At 37.4% G+C, this 17772-nt stretch overlaps 1 protein-coding gene across 1 annotated transcript in view; it reads left to right on the top strand.

The window, feature by feature from the left end:
• RICTOR (RPTOR independent companion of MTOR complex 2) overlaps positions 1-17772 on the top strand; it is a 74849-nt gene that overhangs the window by 19538 nt on the left and 37539 nt on the right. The window contains exons 3-9 of the mRNA XM_018070279.2: positions 4363-4427; positions 8603-8734; positions 9689-9752; positions 13899-14025; positions 14896-15065; positions 15313-15380; positions 16457-16524. Of these exons, the coding sequence (XP_017925768.1) occupies positions 4363-4427; positions 8603-8734; positions 9689-9752; positions 13899-14025; positions 14896-15065; positions 15313-15380; positions 16457-16524 (694 nt within the window). The remainder of the gene's footprint in view (positions 1-4362; positions 4428-8602; positions 8735-9688; positions 9753-13898; positions 14026-14895; positions 15066-15312; positions 15381-16456; positions 16525-17772) is intronic.

Here is a 17772-nt window from a genome sequence, read left to right as displayed (position 1 = left end):
AGCATTAGTGATACAGTGATTTGGAAAATTATGTTTTCAAACTGCTCAAAACTAATTCTGTCACTATTTAATGAAGCTCTACTGTTCTGCTCTCTGTATCTCTTAGCTTTTAACCATGCTGCAGACTTTCACTGTGACATAGATTGATTGCCTTGGATATGGATATGGCCATAGAGGCTTTCACGAATCGTGTCTTGATTGTAGTCTGTGATTTTAGAGTCTTAGCTGTCTTTTGCAAAATCTAAGTATGTTAGAATCTGAATGTATATGCAGACTGTAACATTCATCCAAGTAGATAAACCATTGTTGGCAAAATGTGAAATGTCGTGATGATGTAGCAAATTGGAACAGAACATGTGCTTAGGGACATTTGGCTGTGAAAAACCTGGAGAGAGTATGTGTCTAAATCTAGAGTCCACAATTTCAGTAGGGGCTTCTCTTAAGACTGGGATCTACAAAGTAGTCTCCTCATAAATATTACCAGCGGTGGTTCAAACTGTATTTCCAAAGTTACAGTGTAATAATTACATTTTGGACGCATAGAATAATGTAATATTTTTACCTAGTAATTGCTGTGGCTATTCTAAATATGAAATTGAATGGTCTCAGTGTGCACTCGCCTTGTATGAGCTGTTGACCTCCTGTGGTTTTGTTGTTCTGAGCTACCGTTTCCAAGACATGTTGATATGTTACTCATATTACTATGACTCATCTGAGTAGCATGAAAAACTCATAGCTGACAGTAAACATGAAAAAAACCTTCACTGTAAGTTAGTCACTCTCTGACCTAGTGTAAGTACCATTTTGTCCCAATATTAAATCTCACCCTCAAAGAGTCTTTGCTGTGCCTATTCATTGTCTGTTATATCACAAAATTTTAATTTTAAGGTTGACTCATTGGCACTTTTAAATTGCAAAGTATACTCTAGTTTTGTTTCTGTATATGTATATATAAAAATATATAAAATTTACAGTATGTATAAAAATATATTTTATATATAAGATCTATGTATGGAAAAACATAAGAAATATAAAAATATAGAGAATTGCATAATTCCAAGTATGATATGATAATCCATTGCTATTTTAATGAAATATGTTAGTGTATGTGTATATATATATTTATACCTATGTATAAAGGTAGATTTAGTGTACTGGTTGCCTACAAACTTATGCTACAATGTTATGTATGTTACAGTCAAACATAGGACAGTTACTTAGTTTTGTCAGGAATTCAGCCATCTACAAATGTCACTGCACTTCAGCCAGAATCTTTGATCTGCTTAATGTTGTTTGAAGGTGAAATGAGAAGAAAGTGGCAAAGTTTTTCATGTATTTAAGCCCAGATATTTATAACTCAGCAACACCCAAAGCATTAAGACCAGCAGAAGGGTATCTTCTTCATGACAGCTTCCATGACTTTTCTGCTTTCAAACATACAGCAGTCTGGCTTTACCTTTCTTTTTTTCCTGGACTAAATAAACCAAATTTAGTTTTGAGTGCACTTTCCCTCTTTATCTGCTCTTAAAATGTGGCACACAAAATTTTGTTCTTATGGTTTTGAGAGCAGCCTGTCAAATGGGGAAAACAAAGTCTCTTAATCTCAATCGTAGTGCAGTCCTATTAGTATTCCCAAAGATAAATCTCTTTTCTTTTTTCTTTTAAATTAACTTTATGAATGTTTTCTGGACACCTACTGTTTCTCTACTGGACTCTTTTAATTTCTTATGCATCCATTAATGTGTGGTACCCTGAAGGATGTGATATGCTCTTCCTTTTATTTAATTGAATTTTTTCTTGAGTTTGGTCACTCCTTTTAAGTCACTGAAACATTTTTGAATTCTGATCTTGCTGTTGATCTTTCAGATTCTTTTTTATCTGGAAATCCTGTTAGCACACTACCTTGTATAAATTGTAAAGAAAGCTAATGCATAAGTATTGGTGGCCCACTGAAGTGAGAAGAAATGAGTAGCTACAGTAGCTAACCTACATATTTTTCTTTAGCCAATTTTACCAGTTCATTCTCTATGAGAAATATTTTGCATTTATGCACAGACACTAGCAAACACCTCTATAATAACTTCCATCAAATTCAGAAATATGTATCTGCACAGCGGCTAAACTTGATGAAAATTTTAATTTGTCAGGTCTAACTGTTTTGGAATTTCAAGATTAGGTCTAATTTTTTTTCTGCATCAGTGAAAGTGTGTGCAGTGGGAACACATACAGAGATGAAAACAGTTGGCGTTGAGGAGCTAATAACCACAGTATACATATTTGCTGAGAACAAAAACTAGACTAGAACTGGTCTAGTGAACTGAATGCTCTTTAGCAGTTGCAGCAGGTTGAGTGGGTTCCTTGAACACATCAACTGCTTTAGTTTCGTCTCAGGACTGCTCAAGATGCAAACCAATGGTGAGTATGATGCTAGGAGAGCAGATTCAGAAATGCACTGATGCACACAATAGCAACTTTTTAAAATTGTTTTTTTCCTACATCAGAATTACAATTCTGTGGGTTTTTTTTTAAATAGGAAAAATAGACTGTTGAGGGTAATCTGGTATGTTAAATTAGGATTTCTCATTTGTGTCTGGGGTGGAATGCTGGGGAGAGGTTTAGATGTATAAATGATTAGCCTAAACAACTACTGATGTAATTGTCTGAAACTGAACAATGAACTGTTTTTACTGGCTACCTTCTCACACTGTTTTGCCTACACTCTGCCAGCCAGTTTTTACAGTTCATAAGATGTCAATAGAAATGCTAGAGCAGCAGTGGTGGCCTTAGGCAGTCTAACAACATGGCACAAAAATAGATTGATGTTAGGAAGTGACAGGCTGTCATAACCAGTTAATGCATCAATTGTCTAGTTTTATTATCACTTAAATTTGAAAGGTGGGGAAAAAGAGGTTATGTAAAAACTTTCCCTGTATTTTATAATCATCTTTGGTTAAGAAAAGTGCAAAATCCAAAATACCTCAATTAACTTAGATTATTTGAACCCAAACGCGGAGCTGATCCAGGCCAATTTAATAATCTCTCATTAACCGCTTTGGATTTCACAATTATAACTATGCATACAATTTCATAAAATGTAATGTGATCCTTGTACTTTTTGAGCATAAATGTAAGTATTGTTTGAGTCTAAATGGTCATGCTAATAAAATGGGTTTACTTAAAAGCAGAGTTTGTGTGCAATATGCTGTTTTTTTCAGTTAGAGGTGAACAGTATAGAACTGGAGCATGGGACATACTAAATATTTTAAATTACAATAGCCTTAACTTAGCTGTTCGTTTTGTTTATTATAAATTTCTTATTGTTAGCAGTAAAAAGAGTGTCCCACGGTGTGGTATATTATAGTACTTTTAGAGCAGAGCTTTTGACTAGTTAGCACAGACACTTCCTGAATACCTCACTGAGGAGAAACTTAATACTGCACTGACTTAGAACTGAACACATGCCTGTTTTGAAAACAGAGGACAAAGTGCAAAGCTATTGCAATCAGTATTAGTCACTTGAGTTTTTGGAAGTGCTTGGAAAAGTGCTTTGGGATTTGGGCATGATAGTATTTTATAATTTTAGCTAGGAGGTGGTGAGATGACTAGGAATTTCTTTGCCGTTCTTGCAAAGGAGGATAGCATCACCTCTTCTCACAGAACAGATTTTCCTTTCCTCAAGAGGCTAAAACATTGGCATCCACTAGATTGCTCCTTTTGAGGTTGGTTTCAGACTTAAAAACTGCACTTAAAAATTTTTTGTGTTCAGAATTAATAGATATGGTTGAAATGTTCAGAGTTTGTGATAATTTACTGCTATCTTTTTGTGTACATAAATTCAACCTTCGCGCTGATTTTCCGGAGTTAGGAGTTCTGTGCAATGGATGACAGTCCAAGACCAAGTGCCAGTTACAGAACACTTGACAATGCCTTCTGATGTTTTGTACACCTCTGCTGCTGTGGCAAAACATGGCACTGGACCATCTGTGTCAGTCTTTGCTTCAAAATCCTCACCTGAACCTGCTTGGATCCAGATGTGCTGTGACTTCAGTCATTTTTTATCTCTGCTCAGGTTACCAGTTGCCCAGCCAGCAATCTGGAGCTTATAAACTTGACCAGTACACAGCTTACACAACTGTGCAACCTTTTCTTTGTATGAGAGGCCACAACTGTGTCTCAGTGTTTGATATGCATAGGAACAGAATATGGACAACAGAAATTCTCAGACAAGTGTGAAGTTGGTACTTTTTTAATTGCTATGAATGAAATTTCTGAGGTTTATTTGGAAACGTTTCCCAAAATCTGAAGTTTTGCACAGTCATTTTTAAAAAGCTATAAATAACAGGTATTTTCTTTTATTTCCAGCTTCTTTGTAATACTGGCCATGCTGAAGAAAAGCTAGGTTTTACCTATGACAGCATCATAATATGGTAAGTAGTAAGGAGCACTAGAGCAGTCCTAGGGAGCTTCAGTTGTTTTGGTGCAATTCAATAAACTTCATTTGTGCTTTTGAGCTAGCATTTTGTATTTACAATGTGTTTGAAATTTCATAATGTAAGCATTGCAATGCAAATAGTTTAATGAGTAAAATCAGAAATACATTACTTTATTATATTACTCATAGATGTAAAAGTACCTCTAAATATTTCAGTACTTACAGAAAGCACTTTTAGTAAAAATGTACACCTACAAAATATGGAGCATACTCTTGATGTAGAATCAGGATTTTAAAGATCAATATTTTGTTATTTTGTTATGTGTATGTCTTTGTAGCGTTGCTTTCCCTGCTACCAAACTGCTCTGTGTTTGTACTCTTAAATGAAATTTTTTTTTATTTTGTGGCCATTTTTGACAGTCCAGTGACGTGCATGTTTCCACATAGACATTGGTAAATTTGTCCTGAGGCTCAGCAGTGGTGGCAAAAACAATCACAAGAAGATCTAGTATTTAGTACATTTTTTGTGTTCTTTCAATTTGTTATCTCACTTAAGAAAAAAACTTAGAAAAGCTAATCACTCTTTAGGTAAAATGTTGGGAAATCTTGTGTAATTGCTTATGGAAATATTGTAAGTCATTTTCCTAAATAGAACTGGTGTCTTTATCTTTCTGGCTAGCTGTACTGTTTTCATTACATTTCTCAATATTTAAATATAATGATACATCCCTTTTTGGTAGCTTTTTCTTTTGAATGTTGGATCTCATGATTGTGTTGTCCTTTGTAGTGGTTTCACTTTAATTGGTGTACACTTTCCTCATAAGGGAAAGTGGAGGGGCAGACACTGATCTCTTCTCTGTGCTGACCAGTGACAGGACCCGAGCGAACAGCACAAAGCTGTGTTAGGGGAGTTTAGGTTCAGAAAAGGTTCTTCACCCAGAGGGTGGTTGGGCACGGGAACAGGCTCCCCGCAGAAGTGGTCACAGCACCAAGCCTGACAGTTCAAGAAGCATTTGGCCAACGCTCTCACATGGTGTGATTGTTGGGGCTGTCCTGTGCAGGGCCAGGAGCTGGACTTGGTGATCCTTGATATCAAGAATACCCCTGCTGTCAGTACAGACTGGGGCATGAGCTGATTGAGAGCAGCCTTGCGGGTGGGTGAGAGGCTGGATATGAGTCAGCAGTCCCATGTCCAGTCTTGCAGCCCAGGTAGCCAACCGTGTCCTGGGCTGCATCCAAGGCAGTGTGTCCAGCAGGTCAAGCGAGATGGTTCTTCCCCTCTACTCTGGGGTCCCCAGCACATGAAGGACATCGATCCTGTTGGAGCAAGTCCAAAGGAGGGCCACCGAAATGGTTAGAGAGGTAGAGCGCCTCTGTTACGAGGAGAGGCTGAGAGAATTGGTTTTGTTCAGCCTGGAAAACAGAAGGCTTAGGGGTGACCTAATTGTGGTCATCCAGTCCCTAAATGGAGACTACAAGAGAGACTGAGAGGAACTTTTTTATGCAGACAGATAGAGGCAGTAGGTTTAGGTTAGATATTAGGAGGAAGTTCTTTGCTATGAGGGTGGCGAGGCCCTGGAACAGGTTGCCCGGGGAAGCTGTAGATGCCCCATCCCTGGATGAAGCATCTGAGCTGGATGGAGCTCTGAGCAACCTGGGCTAGTGGAAGGCATCCCTGTCTGTGGCAGTGGGATCATTTTATGATTCTATGATTGATTTTGGTCTACAAATTAAGAATATCTTCCTCTTGTGAGTTGTAGAACAAGCTCTCAAAGCATTGATTTCTGTTGAGGAACTGTTTGTCTAAAGGTTGTTTTGGTCTGCCATTCAAGAAACATTTTCCTCTCAAATATAAAAGTAAAGCACTCTACTTGATGAGGGGAAGAAAAAAATCCAGAATTAATTTTTACCTGTGCTAATGAGAAATGACATGGATAGCAACAACACCACTTGCATGAGTAATGGGTAACTTCTGCCCTAAAAGGAAACTGCTGAAGAGTCTTTAACTGGCATATCCAGAGCAGTTGTAAACTGTGAGGTAGATGTCCAAACAGAAAAAATACCACTGACTCTTACATATTCATCCATCAGACTTTCACCTCTTCAAACATGCAAATCTAGAAACAGAGCAAAATGTCTGATCTAAAAAATACCTATTATCTGCTCAGCACAATTGAAGAGTTACTTATGTGCTTTTCTTGAATAACTCTGGAAATAAATATCTTCTCTAGTACACTTTTTCTTACAGGAATACTTTTTCTTAATGTCACAATATTGAAAATCTGTGTCTTATTTGCTTACAACTCAGCTTAGAGTGGCACTCTTTTTATGTAAAGAATCTTATTTCATGTTACAGAAAAGATGGTCTTCCTAAAATAATTCCCTCCTTGGTGCTGAAAGTAATAATCAGTTCATCTTTATCTGCATATGACACTGCAGACCTTCTACTTTGTGTAGATATCACCTGGAATTAGGCCTCTGTTACAGTGACTTACCTAGCCAATTAATCACCAACAGACTCAAGAGACTTTTTGCCTTGCAGTAGCTGATTACCACACATCATGACCCTAGAATAAGTAGAAATTCAGTCTCACTGGCTGAAGTATTTACATTCTTAGGTGTACAGTGAAAGATCCTACTAGATTATGTCACCGGGGGGTTGAGGATCCCTCCCCCACCTTCATGTGGTCAAGAAAGAGGGATGAATCTTTTGAGTGCCTTCAGAAGGACAGTGTGCCACTTACTGCTTTCAAACTCCATTTCTAGAGGTCTTCCGTATCTTATTTCCTCTTACCTACTTTACTCAGCCTGTTAATTTTCTTGGACTAATATTGTACTCCGCTGTTTTGTCAAATAACAAGTCACATACAGGTTTTGGTCATGTGTCATTTTATGGATGTACAAGCTGTTCTTTGGGGAAAAAAAATGGTTTGTGGCTTTTTCAGATTAGTATATGTAGCGGGTTGACCCTGGCCGGATGCAAGGTACCCGCTAAAGCCACTTTCTCACTCTCCCTCTGCAACTGGACAGAGGAGAGAAGAAAAAAGCAATGAAGGATTCATGAGTTAAGAGCTGTGAGAGGCCACTTACTGATTGCCTTCATGGGCAAAACAGACTCAAAATGGGGATATTCTAACAGGATAAGAACCAAAGAGTGAGAAAAAAAACAGTCTTAAAAGCACCTTCTCCCCACCCCTCCTTCCTTCCATGTTCTCCCTCCTCCCCCCCAGCTGTGCAGGGGGACGGGGAATGGGAGTTATGGTCAGTTGTTGTTTCTGCCGCTGCTCGGGGAGAGGAGTCCTTTCCTTGCTTCCGTGGGGTCCCTCCAATGGGAGACAGTCCTTGATGGACCTCTCCAGTGTGAGTCCATCCCTCGGGCAGCAGTTCTTCCCAAACTGCTGTCCCCTGGGTCACTCCTCCGTGGGGTGCAGTCCTTCACAAATGAGCTGTACCAATGTGGGTACCCCACTGGGGCCACAAATCCTACCTGGGAAAAACCTGCTCCAGTGTGGGTTTCCCTCTCCATGGGCCGCAGGTCTCTGGCAGGACCCTGCTCCATCTTGGGCCTCCCACAGGGTCACAGCCTCCTTCATGCATCCACCTGCATGGGCTCCTCCATGGGCTGCAGGTGGGTCTCTGCACCCTGATGGTCCCCCATGGGCTGCAGGGGCACAGCTGCTCCACCATGGGCTGCACCACGGGCTGCAGGGCCTCAGCTCCTGTGCCTGGAGCACCTCCTGCCCCTCCTTCTGCACTGACCTTGGTGTCTGCATTGTTGTTCCCATGTTCTCACTCCGCTCTTCCCTGGCTGGAATTCTTTTTGCACCACAACCTTCTTTTCTTAAATATGTTATCACAGAGGCGTTACTATTACTCCTGACTGGCTTGACCTTGGCCAGCGACCGGAAGTCCGTCCTGGAGCTGTCTGGCATCGGCTCCACTGAACAGGGGAAGCTTCTAGTAGCTTCTAACAGAAGCCACCCCTGTAGTCCCTCTGCTACCAAAACCCAGCCACAGAAACCCACTACAGTATATTATCTGTCTCTGCTGACAAGGCTTCTAGGCTGCACATGGAAGTATCTCAAATGAGTAGGTAGTAGCTGCATGTCAGATGATGAATTCTACCTACTGCTTACTGGTTGTTTGTCCCTCTTGTTTTCTTCATTGTAGTCTGAGGTTAGCTTTACTGAATGAGGCAAAAGAGGTGCGAGCAGCAGGATTGCGAGCCCTCCGCTATCTTATTCGAGACTCCAGTATTCTCCAGAAGGTGCTAAAGCTGAAAGTGGATTATTTGATAGCCAGGTAATTTTTCTCTTTCTTCATGTTGTAAATTGCACAGTTGTGAATCACTTGCTTTTTCGCGGTTGAGACAGGTGAGAAAAGTGTTCTCATATTTTCTTACCTTCTTAATAAGCAGTTTTATAAAAGCCATTTTTCTTCAATAGAAGGCTATGTCATCACAACATCTAATCCAAATAAAATTTTGTCCTAATACATGATATACTACGAGTAATCTAAAGAATTTTTTCCATCGTAAATGCCATTAATCATAAATTAATGAGATTGAAATAACAATAATTTTCATGTCTTAAGTTGTTGTATGTGAGTTGTTAAATTCTTTGTATTATCACAGTGCTTTGGAACCTGCAGTACAAATTCAGGGCTAAAACGTAGTTCATGCCGAAGAACTTGTAGTCTAGTATAACCGATGACACAACAGAATAATACCAAAGGGCAAACCAATAGTGAGATAGTAAGATCAGCATGATGAATAGATGTAAATACTAGCAATGGTAGTGCCTTCTGTATTAAAATTTTTGGATTCAATATACTGATAGAGGTGTGTGTGAATTTTTGTTTGCAGATATACACATATAGTTTTAGTGTGCTGTTTAATTTTGTTTGAGCAAAAGGCTTTTCTAATCTGAGAACTCACAAAATGTGTTGATATGAATCATTACAAATACTTGGTTTAGTCTCATTTGCAAATGACAAATGCTAGCTCAGACAAATGCTTTGCCATTGTATATTTGAGAACATTCTACTGACTTAATTATAATGAGGATAACTGAAAAAAAATAAAGCAAAACTAAGTGACCTATCATAATATGTTTGTTGAAATGCATAGTTTTTAAACAATAAGTCAATTCTTTTTCTTCTGTTTGTTCATGTGCATAAATATTAACATGACTTGTTAACAGTTAAGGTGAAAGTTACTGTTGTTATAAACAAAATGTGTTTTTTGACTTATTTTAGGTGCATTGACATACAACAGAGTAATGAAGTAGAAAGAACACAAGCACTTCGATTAGTCAGAAAGGTAAAATCTGCTATGTATGGTGGTATCAGCTGTGCCAGTCCGTTGTGCTGACTTCTGGTTTTTTCCATCAAGAGTGTTTTTTCACATACCTTACATTACCTTACATGGAAAGAAATTATAGATTTAGATAATTTGAATATGGATAATTTAAAAGACAAAATAAAAGTAATGAGGAGACTTGTTTTGATTTTAATATTTTACCATTTAGAATCTTGCTGATTTTCCTTTGATAGAAGTCATACTAGATGAGATTTGGGGAAAAACTTACCGAGGAGTGAATGCAAGGGCATAAGGACAATATTAAGTTTCATCTAGTGACTTGACTTCATTGTAGTCTGTTTAAGCATCTGTGAGTCAAGGATGGGAGATTTTCTGCCATTTGAGGAATGAGACAAATTTGCATCACTGTGGTAATCGGTTAAAGAATGCTTAAAGCCTTATTGCTTTATTCGTAGAGGTTGATGCTACCCATGGGCATTTTTTTCTCAGATAGTCAATAAGACATGGTTAGCCTATGATGGTTACTGCACTGTGTACTCACGTATATGAGATGTTTGAAGCTATGGTAGCTACATTTTCAAGTTCATCCTTGAGAAATTGGCGTATACAGCTACTAAATGTATTTTCTTCAGTGAAGAAAGTCCACGAAGTGCTGGACTTCACTATTCTTTATCATTCTTACATTCTTCAACTGACCTAAAAAGATTCAAGTCTGAAGTAGTTGGAAGAATTGTTCCTTGGGAGCACTGTGTATTTACAGTATATATATATAGTTTTAAAATATGGAAGTTTTCTGTATGATTTCTTTTCTTGTAATAAGCTCCTTTGGTTTCTGTCTTACAGAAAAAAAACAGTATAGTTGATTAACAATTGTGCCAAAAAAGAGGGGTTTAAATCTTAAACACTGGCCTCCACCTCCAAACCCAAACAAATGAACAAGAAAACAACCATAATGGAACGGGTCCTTGAGAAAGTTGCAATTTATAAAAGTTTTTGCTAATCTACTTTGAAATAAAGAGTTTCAATGTAGAGTCAGAATAACTTAAATCTGAAGATGGAGTGGAAACACCTTTATAATCGGTTTTATTTGGGTCAGAAATTTGTCCTCATTATTCCTGGGCTTTTTTGAGTATTTCCTACTTGAGTAAAAGCTTTTGTCTAGCGTGAAAGAAGAGACAGCAAGAGAATCAAATCCATTAGTTTCATTTGAAAAAATTATGTTCATAGATAAACATTAGAGAAATTATACAGCTGACCACCAGTCCTTTTATTTGTCCATCATTGTGGCAGGGTACTGTGCGTGCACCAGGTGTGTGCATCAGGTGTATCGACTGTACAGGGATGCTTGTGGTTCCTTGACACTGAGAACTGTGTTGATGAAAGGTGTTTTCTACCATCTCATGCTACCTACAACATTCTTTTTTCTTGAAAGACAATCTCAGACAAACGAAAACCCCACCCAACCTGGCTACCAGTAAAGTTAACAGTTTTTTCATGTGCTATTTAGGCTACAGCAGCTAAACATGCCTTGCCATAGGGTAGTCGGTACCTGGGGGACTCTAACAAGGAATACTGTGACACACTTCCTGAATGGCATGCTCTGTATTTTCACACTTTTTATTACCCTGCTCTTACCTTTTTGTCACCTCTGTCTTCATCTCCCTCAATGTCTCAGGCTCAGTGGCTTGATGCCAGGATTCCTAAAAGATCATATAAAGGTCTAGAGGAGGAGAATGAATGGCAAAGACAAACAAAGCTAACTAATTTGTGCAGTAGATAATTTACTGTGAGCCATGAAGGAGCTGAACTGGGTTTTTTCAGCATCACAGAACTATTGTTTTCAGTTTTCTGGATGCAATTCTTTAGTAGCAAAAGTACCTATATGAGAATAGCAGAGATTAAATTAAAACATTTTCTCACTCTCCTGTCTTCCTTTTCATAGAGTAGAAGAACAAAATATAAAATATTAATACTTGTTTATGAGTTTAGAAAAGGCACTTAATAATAAATTTATTTAAAACTGTGCAGGTTAAAGTAGTAGAGGAAGATAAAAACAATTTCCTACTAAGAGCTTTACAATTTAGTAATGTCTTCAACCATGAAAAGGATGGCATGAAGTTGCTTAGGGAAGTGTTTTTCTACCTAACAGAAGTCAATAAGACAATTTTTTTTTTAATGTAGTAGGCAGGGTGTTTTCCTGTTAAAGCAGAAGTCAGGGTTAGATGCAATATGAACCACCTTCTTTCTTCCTGTTTTTTAAAGGAATCTTAAGGGACCAGATTTGTAGTCTTTATTATTATTTCATGATAGCTACTTGTAAGTAGCTCTGCATTACCTGTCATTTAGTCTTTAGAACTGCATTCTAATACCTAGCACAGATACAAATACAAAAATTTGTTATTCTACTAATGTATTTGGAATTGATTATTAAAATAAGTCTTTCGTTCTCATGTCTTAAAACTAAAGAAGGCAATGAAGCAGAATAGCCTTAAGAGGCTGCTTGTGTCCTCTTACTAAGTACATGTCAGTATCAGTAGGAAACAGATTACAGTTTTACAGTACACCCATTTTATTACTAATTCTTGTTTCTTCATGCCATTGTAAAACTGAAAGACTGTGTGGGTGGGGAGGAATTTGTTTTTAATTTAGAGTCCTGTCTTAAAGCTTCCTGTTTTGTTGGCATTAACATTATGTATAACAAGAAATTTCTCAAAAACATGTCTTAAAAGTAAATTTGTTAAAACTTCAATATATTGGTCATTGAGATTGATCTCATTTTAACATCCGTGCAAAAAAAGGTAGAAAATTAATCGCCTTTGAACAAGTGTCTATAACACATCAAAGGCAGATGTAAAATGAATATAGGACAAAACATTCTTTTGAAAAATAATGAAGATTTTGTTGTAAACGGAAGGGATGATAAACCCATGGAAAACTAACCCTGAGTTTTTAGGTGCTTGATGGAAACTGAGTATTTTTGTACATCTCACTTTTAGTGGGGAAAAAGGTGACATGGTTGAGTGGGCTATAAAACATTGTGTTGTTCCCTTTTTAAGCAGTCAGACAAAAACCTACTTCCTCCTTAGTAATATATCTGTTTAGTGATATTCTTGTTCCATAGTAGAGAGTATATGTGTATTTAATTTTCACAAATTGAAAAAATGTGGAGAAGCTACTCAGCCTTTGTAATCAAAGCCCCACTTGGGGGATGGTGAAGAGTTGGTGGTACTGGTTGTTTGTTTTGGAGTGGTTTTCTTGGCCTTTAATGTGTGCACAGGGTCTTGGTCCTTCATCTGGTGTGAATTCTGAGTGTACCAAACTAGTAGCTGAGGGTTTCCATGGTGCAGAACATCCTCAGTAATATAAATGAGCATTGACTATTAAATCTGTTTTTCTATTCTGTCTCAGATTTAAGTATTTTTTAGTTGAAGAACAACCTCATTAATGGACACAGGTGTTATTTCCATCTTTGCTTTTCCATTTAACATGTTTAAAGTGTGTGTGGTTTTCTTTTGCTATATCTCTATAACTTATGATGAAGATTAATTACGTTGCAGTTCTAGGACAATCAGGTACTGTGCAAAAGAATATAGAGGTGTTACTGATAGTTGCATTCCAAATACTGTTAGCAGCTGCTTCTGTTGCCTGTCATTTTTTTGATTTTGCAGCAGTTTAAGGATATCTCTACAATACAGGAGGTGCTAGTCTTGGCTAATTAAACAGTTGAGTAGGTATTGAATAATCTGCTGCAGTATGAATGAATCTTCTACATGAATTTGTAATCTACTCTGTGTCATTGGATAGTGTTCTTTGTCATAAAGAAATTATTGAAAACAGCTATGGAAAATGTAGTCATAATTCTAATTGCAACAGTCATCTTTTAACTCTTTCTTATTAAGATAAAATAATATAAAAATAAACAACTGGAGCAGGAAGAGAATACTAAAGTAAATTGACTGATGAATTGGAATTGAAATTCAATTTAGGAGCAAAAGAAATAGTTATGAGGATTCACCCAATAAACCAAGTAATAGACGGAGTGGTCTGTCTAATTATATGTAGGAAACAGAATGCTGGTGAATTTATGAGTGTATTTAGAGAAATATTATGAAGAAACCAGAGGGCTTTTTCTTTCTTTTTTGGCAGATGATCACTGTGAATGCTTCATTGTTCCCCAGTTCTATAACTAATTCTTTGATAGCAGTTGGAAACGATGGTCTTCAAGAAAGAGACAGAATGGTTCGAGCATGCATAGCCATTATCTGTGAACTAGGTAAGATGATTTTTCTTAAATAGTTTTCAGTTTTGATGGGGTTGTCATTAGCAGTATTTGTTTAATTAGTTGTTAAGAGTTCTTAATGTCAGTTTCATGGATTTTTGCAATTAACATGATATGAACCAAATTACTTAAAATCCCTTTAAGAATAGTACCTGAAGGTTTCAGGTGCTCTTCTTTGCATTAAGATCTGCCAATTTTTGATTTACCCTAAAAACATTTCTGTACTGCAATTGGTGTTTCTTAAACTAATGGATTGGAAATAGGGAGAATTCCATACACATGATGCTGACAAATTTACAGGAGTTCAGAGAATTACAAGACATTTTCTTTTTAAAAATTCCTGGAGTGGTTGCTGTAGTTAACTGGCTTCTGAAAGTCAGTATTTGTGTCCCTGTTTAAAGGCTATCTGGACAGTGGTTTATACTAACTCCCTAGACTTTCATTTGTGTGCTGATTTTTGAAGTTTTTCCATAGTCAGTCAGAGGGAAATAACTTCAGCAATATTTTCAAGATACAAACTTCTGTTTTAAAGAAATAAACGATAAATTACTGTTATATTCTAGTCTGTCCAGTAAAGCGTGAAACTTCTCTGTGGGGAAATCCAGAAACTACCACATGGAAACTTGGTTGGAATTACGTTGGGACATGGCCACATGGTGGATACTGACCAGTATTTTTGTGTTTGATAAATTAATCCAAAATCTCTATTTATTGTCAGCCAGTTCCATTAAAAGCTTTATATGTGCCTCAGCGGTGTTCAGGAAGGATAAGATTTATATACTGAAGAGATGACAAGTTTATCATATGCCATGAAATGTTTTCTTTCCTATCACTGGCCAGAATGACGTGTTTGTCTTTATTTAGCACTTCAGAATCCCGAGGTGGTGGCTCTTCGGGGTGGTTTAAGTACCATCTTGAAAAATGTGATTGATTGTCAGCTAAGCCGAATAAATGAGGCTCTGATAACTACAGTTTTGCACCTCATTAATCATCCAAAGACCCGACAGTATGTGCGAGCAGATGTAGAATTAGAGGTGGGTGCAGTTTTACTTGTTTAGAGACAGAAATTAAACATTGTATTGGTAATGAAAATATTTCATTTTGTCTCAGATTTCACCCTCTGTGTTAGTGCACAGTGTTTAAAATATAATATTTTAGGCTAAGAGCCTAAGAAATATAAAGCAGCAATAATATGATGGTTTGGAGTGGGACTGAGGAAAGGACAACAGCGATTTAACTGTATTTTCATATGAAAATAATGTATGTCTTTCTTTTGTTTAGCGAATTTTAGCCCCTTACACAGATTTTCACTACAGGCATAATCCAGACACAGCAGAAGGACAACTCAAGTAAGTGTTAGTGCTGTAACTTGTGCTCCCAGTTATATTGGAGTTAGGCTATTCTTCTTTCCAAATACTAATTTTCTTGAAGTTGAATACAGTAGCCTAAAGTGCAAATTCCTAAAATACTGTTAAGCATTTAAGAATTAAAAGGGCTTGATTTGCCTAGAGAAGAGAGGGTTGGGGGACACCCTCCCTGGAATAGCAGACTTTTTAATACTTATGAAGAAGTTATCAAGAAGATGTAGTGTGGCCCTTCATGGTGGCGTAAGGTGGAAGGACAAGAAGCAACAGAGAGAAATTGAAGCAAGAGAGATTTCAACTTCATATGAGGGTAGCAGGGGGATTATTTTCTGTGAGACCAGTCAAGAGTTAGAACAGGCTGTCCAGAGAGATCCTGCAGCCTTCATTGTTAAGAGTTTAAGAGCCAACTGGATAAAGCCTTGAGTGTTTTACAGGTTTCAAGCTGAATTACAGAAGGCTTATGTAGTTCCCACAGCTCTAGATACTGTAAAAGGCATGTGTAATCCACACTGCATTTGCTGAGTTCTTTCAGGGGGGTTGAGCTAGATGACCTTTAAAGATCCCTTCCAAAGCAAACCATTCTATGATTCTATAACCTGGCTTGGTTTGATAACTGTCAACTTCTTTGTGCAGGAATTTCGACTAGAGAGAGATCTGAGATTGCTTCCAACTTGAATTTTTCAGGCTTTTTTAGTTGTCAGATGGGCTTAGAAGCGTAGGTCTGGGAAACTGAATAAGGTCCAATCTTTATGTCCCTGCTGTAGACCCACTGTCAGTGGAGGTGCAGAGTGATTCACCTGACCCCATATAGGTGTTTACTTTTTGATGTTATCCTCCTGTGGAAACTCCCCTGGAAGAGGAAGAGTAACAATACTTAAAAATTCTAAACTTTTTTGTGTGTATATACATTGTGTAAATACATATGCATACGTGAAATATTTCTCTTACTCTGGATTTTGTCCCCCATCTAAAATCTCAATTAACTACCTTTAACTTGCTATGTTAGTAACACTGTTTTCTAGTAATTACCTGCATTGTGACATTTGTTGTTTTAATGACAGAGAGGACAGAGAAGCACGGTTCCTAGCTAGTAAAATGGGAATAGTGGCAGCATTTCGATCATGGGCAGGTAAGATTTGTTTACTTGTTTGAAGCTGGATGATTGGAAGGGTGATTTTACTTTCCAGTATAAATGATGCAAAATCTGTGTCATTTGATGTTTCTAACTTCTATCAATACCTTTGTACAATGTTTTGATACTGTAAAATTGGAGGACACATAGATAGTTTTCTTTGACTATAACATGGCACAGCTTTTTCCCTCCCTGTATAGAATACCTTATGAGTTGTATCTTATTATAAAAATTTGCCTTTGAGATAGTTCTGCCACTGTTAATGAGAAATGTCTATGTTAAGAGATACTGACAGAATTTAGTTTCATTAGCACCTGCTTTTACGAGCTGCCATAGCTTAAGGGAATTTGCAAATGGTATATAGGTTGCAATTTTTCATGTAGAAAACATTTCTAAATCAAAAAAATAGTTTTTTTAATGTTTTTAAATTCTTTCCCTGCAATATTACAATATCTAAAATGAACGTACTGCTTAGGGACTGCTAATTTTTTTAGTCAAGACTGTGTCTTGCAAATTTTAACTAAATCAGTTAATATAACCATTTACCAAAATTTTGAGTCAGAATTTTGCAGGCTATACTTAGAAAAGATTCAGGCTCTTTCTTCATACTTTTTGATTTAATTTTTAAAGCTCTGAAAATGATCACTGAGTTTAATTTTAATATCCAAGTATCCTCCAAGTTTCTCATGTGTTCTTTCATGTTTGGAGAGGAAGTGCAGGAAGCTTGAGACAACTTTGAAACTTCTAGGAAACAGTTTCTGATGGGAGTGTTGTTCCATCTTCCTGTACTCAGGCACTTAGAACTTAGCCTGTACCTGAAAGTGCAAGTGACTGAAGAAACAATTGTCCTGGAATATGTTACTTGTTGTGGCACTCCTGCTGTTAACATGTTCATTCTATTTTATATGATTTGTTATGTTGGAGACTAATGTCTTAGATATTCTTACTACAAAAGTGTCCTTATGCTGTCAGCCTTTGAAAAGGACATGCTTTAGGGTGTTGTTCTTTTTGTTTTGACTTCTTCTGTGTGTTTTTTCGCCTGTCTATTTGCCATATACTGCTGTTCTATTCTGCTTATTTACCAGTCTGTGTTCTTCTTCTGAGCTGATGGTTACTACATGCTTTATGCTCATGTGTGATCCTGTCCTTAGAGACAAAACTGGGGCATGGAGCAATGACTGCACGCACCCAAATCTATTCCTGCGTTGCAGTTGGGATGTGGCCACTGTACGCTCTTGCAAAAGG

This window comes from Manacus vitellinus, unplaced genomic scaffold (genome assembly GCF_001715985.3).
Source record: "Manacus vitellinus isolate BGI_N305 unplaced genomic scaffold, ASM171598v3 scaffold_18_pilon, whole genome shotgun sequence".
NCBI classification, from domain to species: Eukaryota; Metazoa; Chordata; class Aves; order Passeriformes; family Pipridae; genus Manacus; species Manacus vitellinus.
Note: the sequence above shows the minus strand (reverse complement) of the source record. Positions and strands in the feature narration are given on the sequence as shown.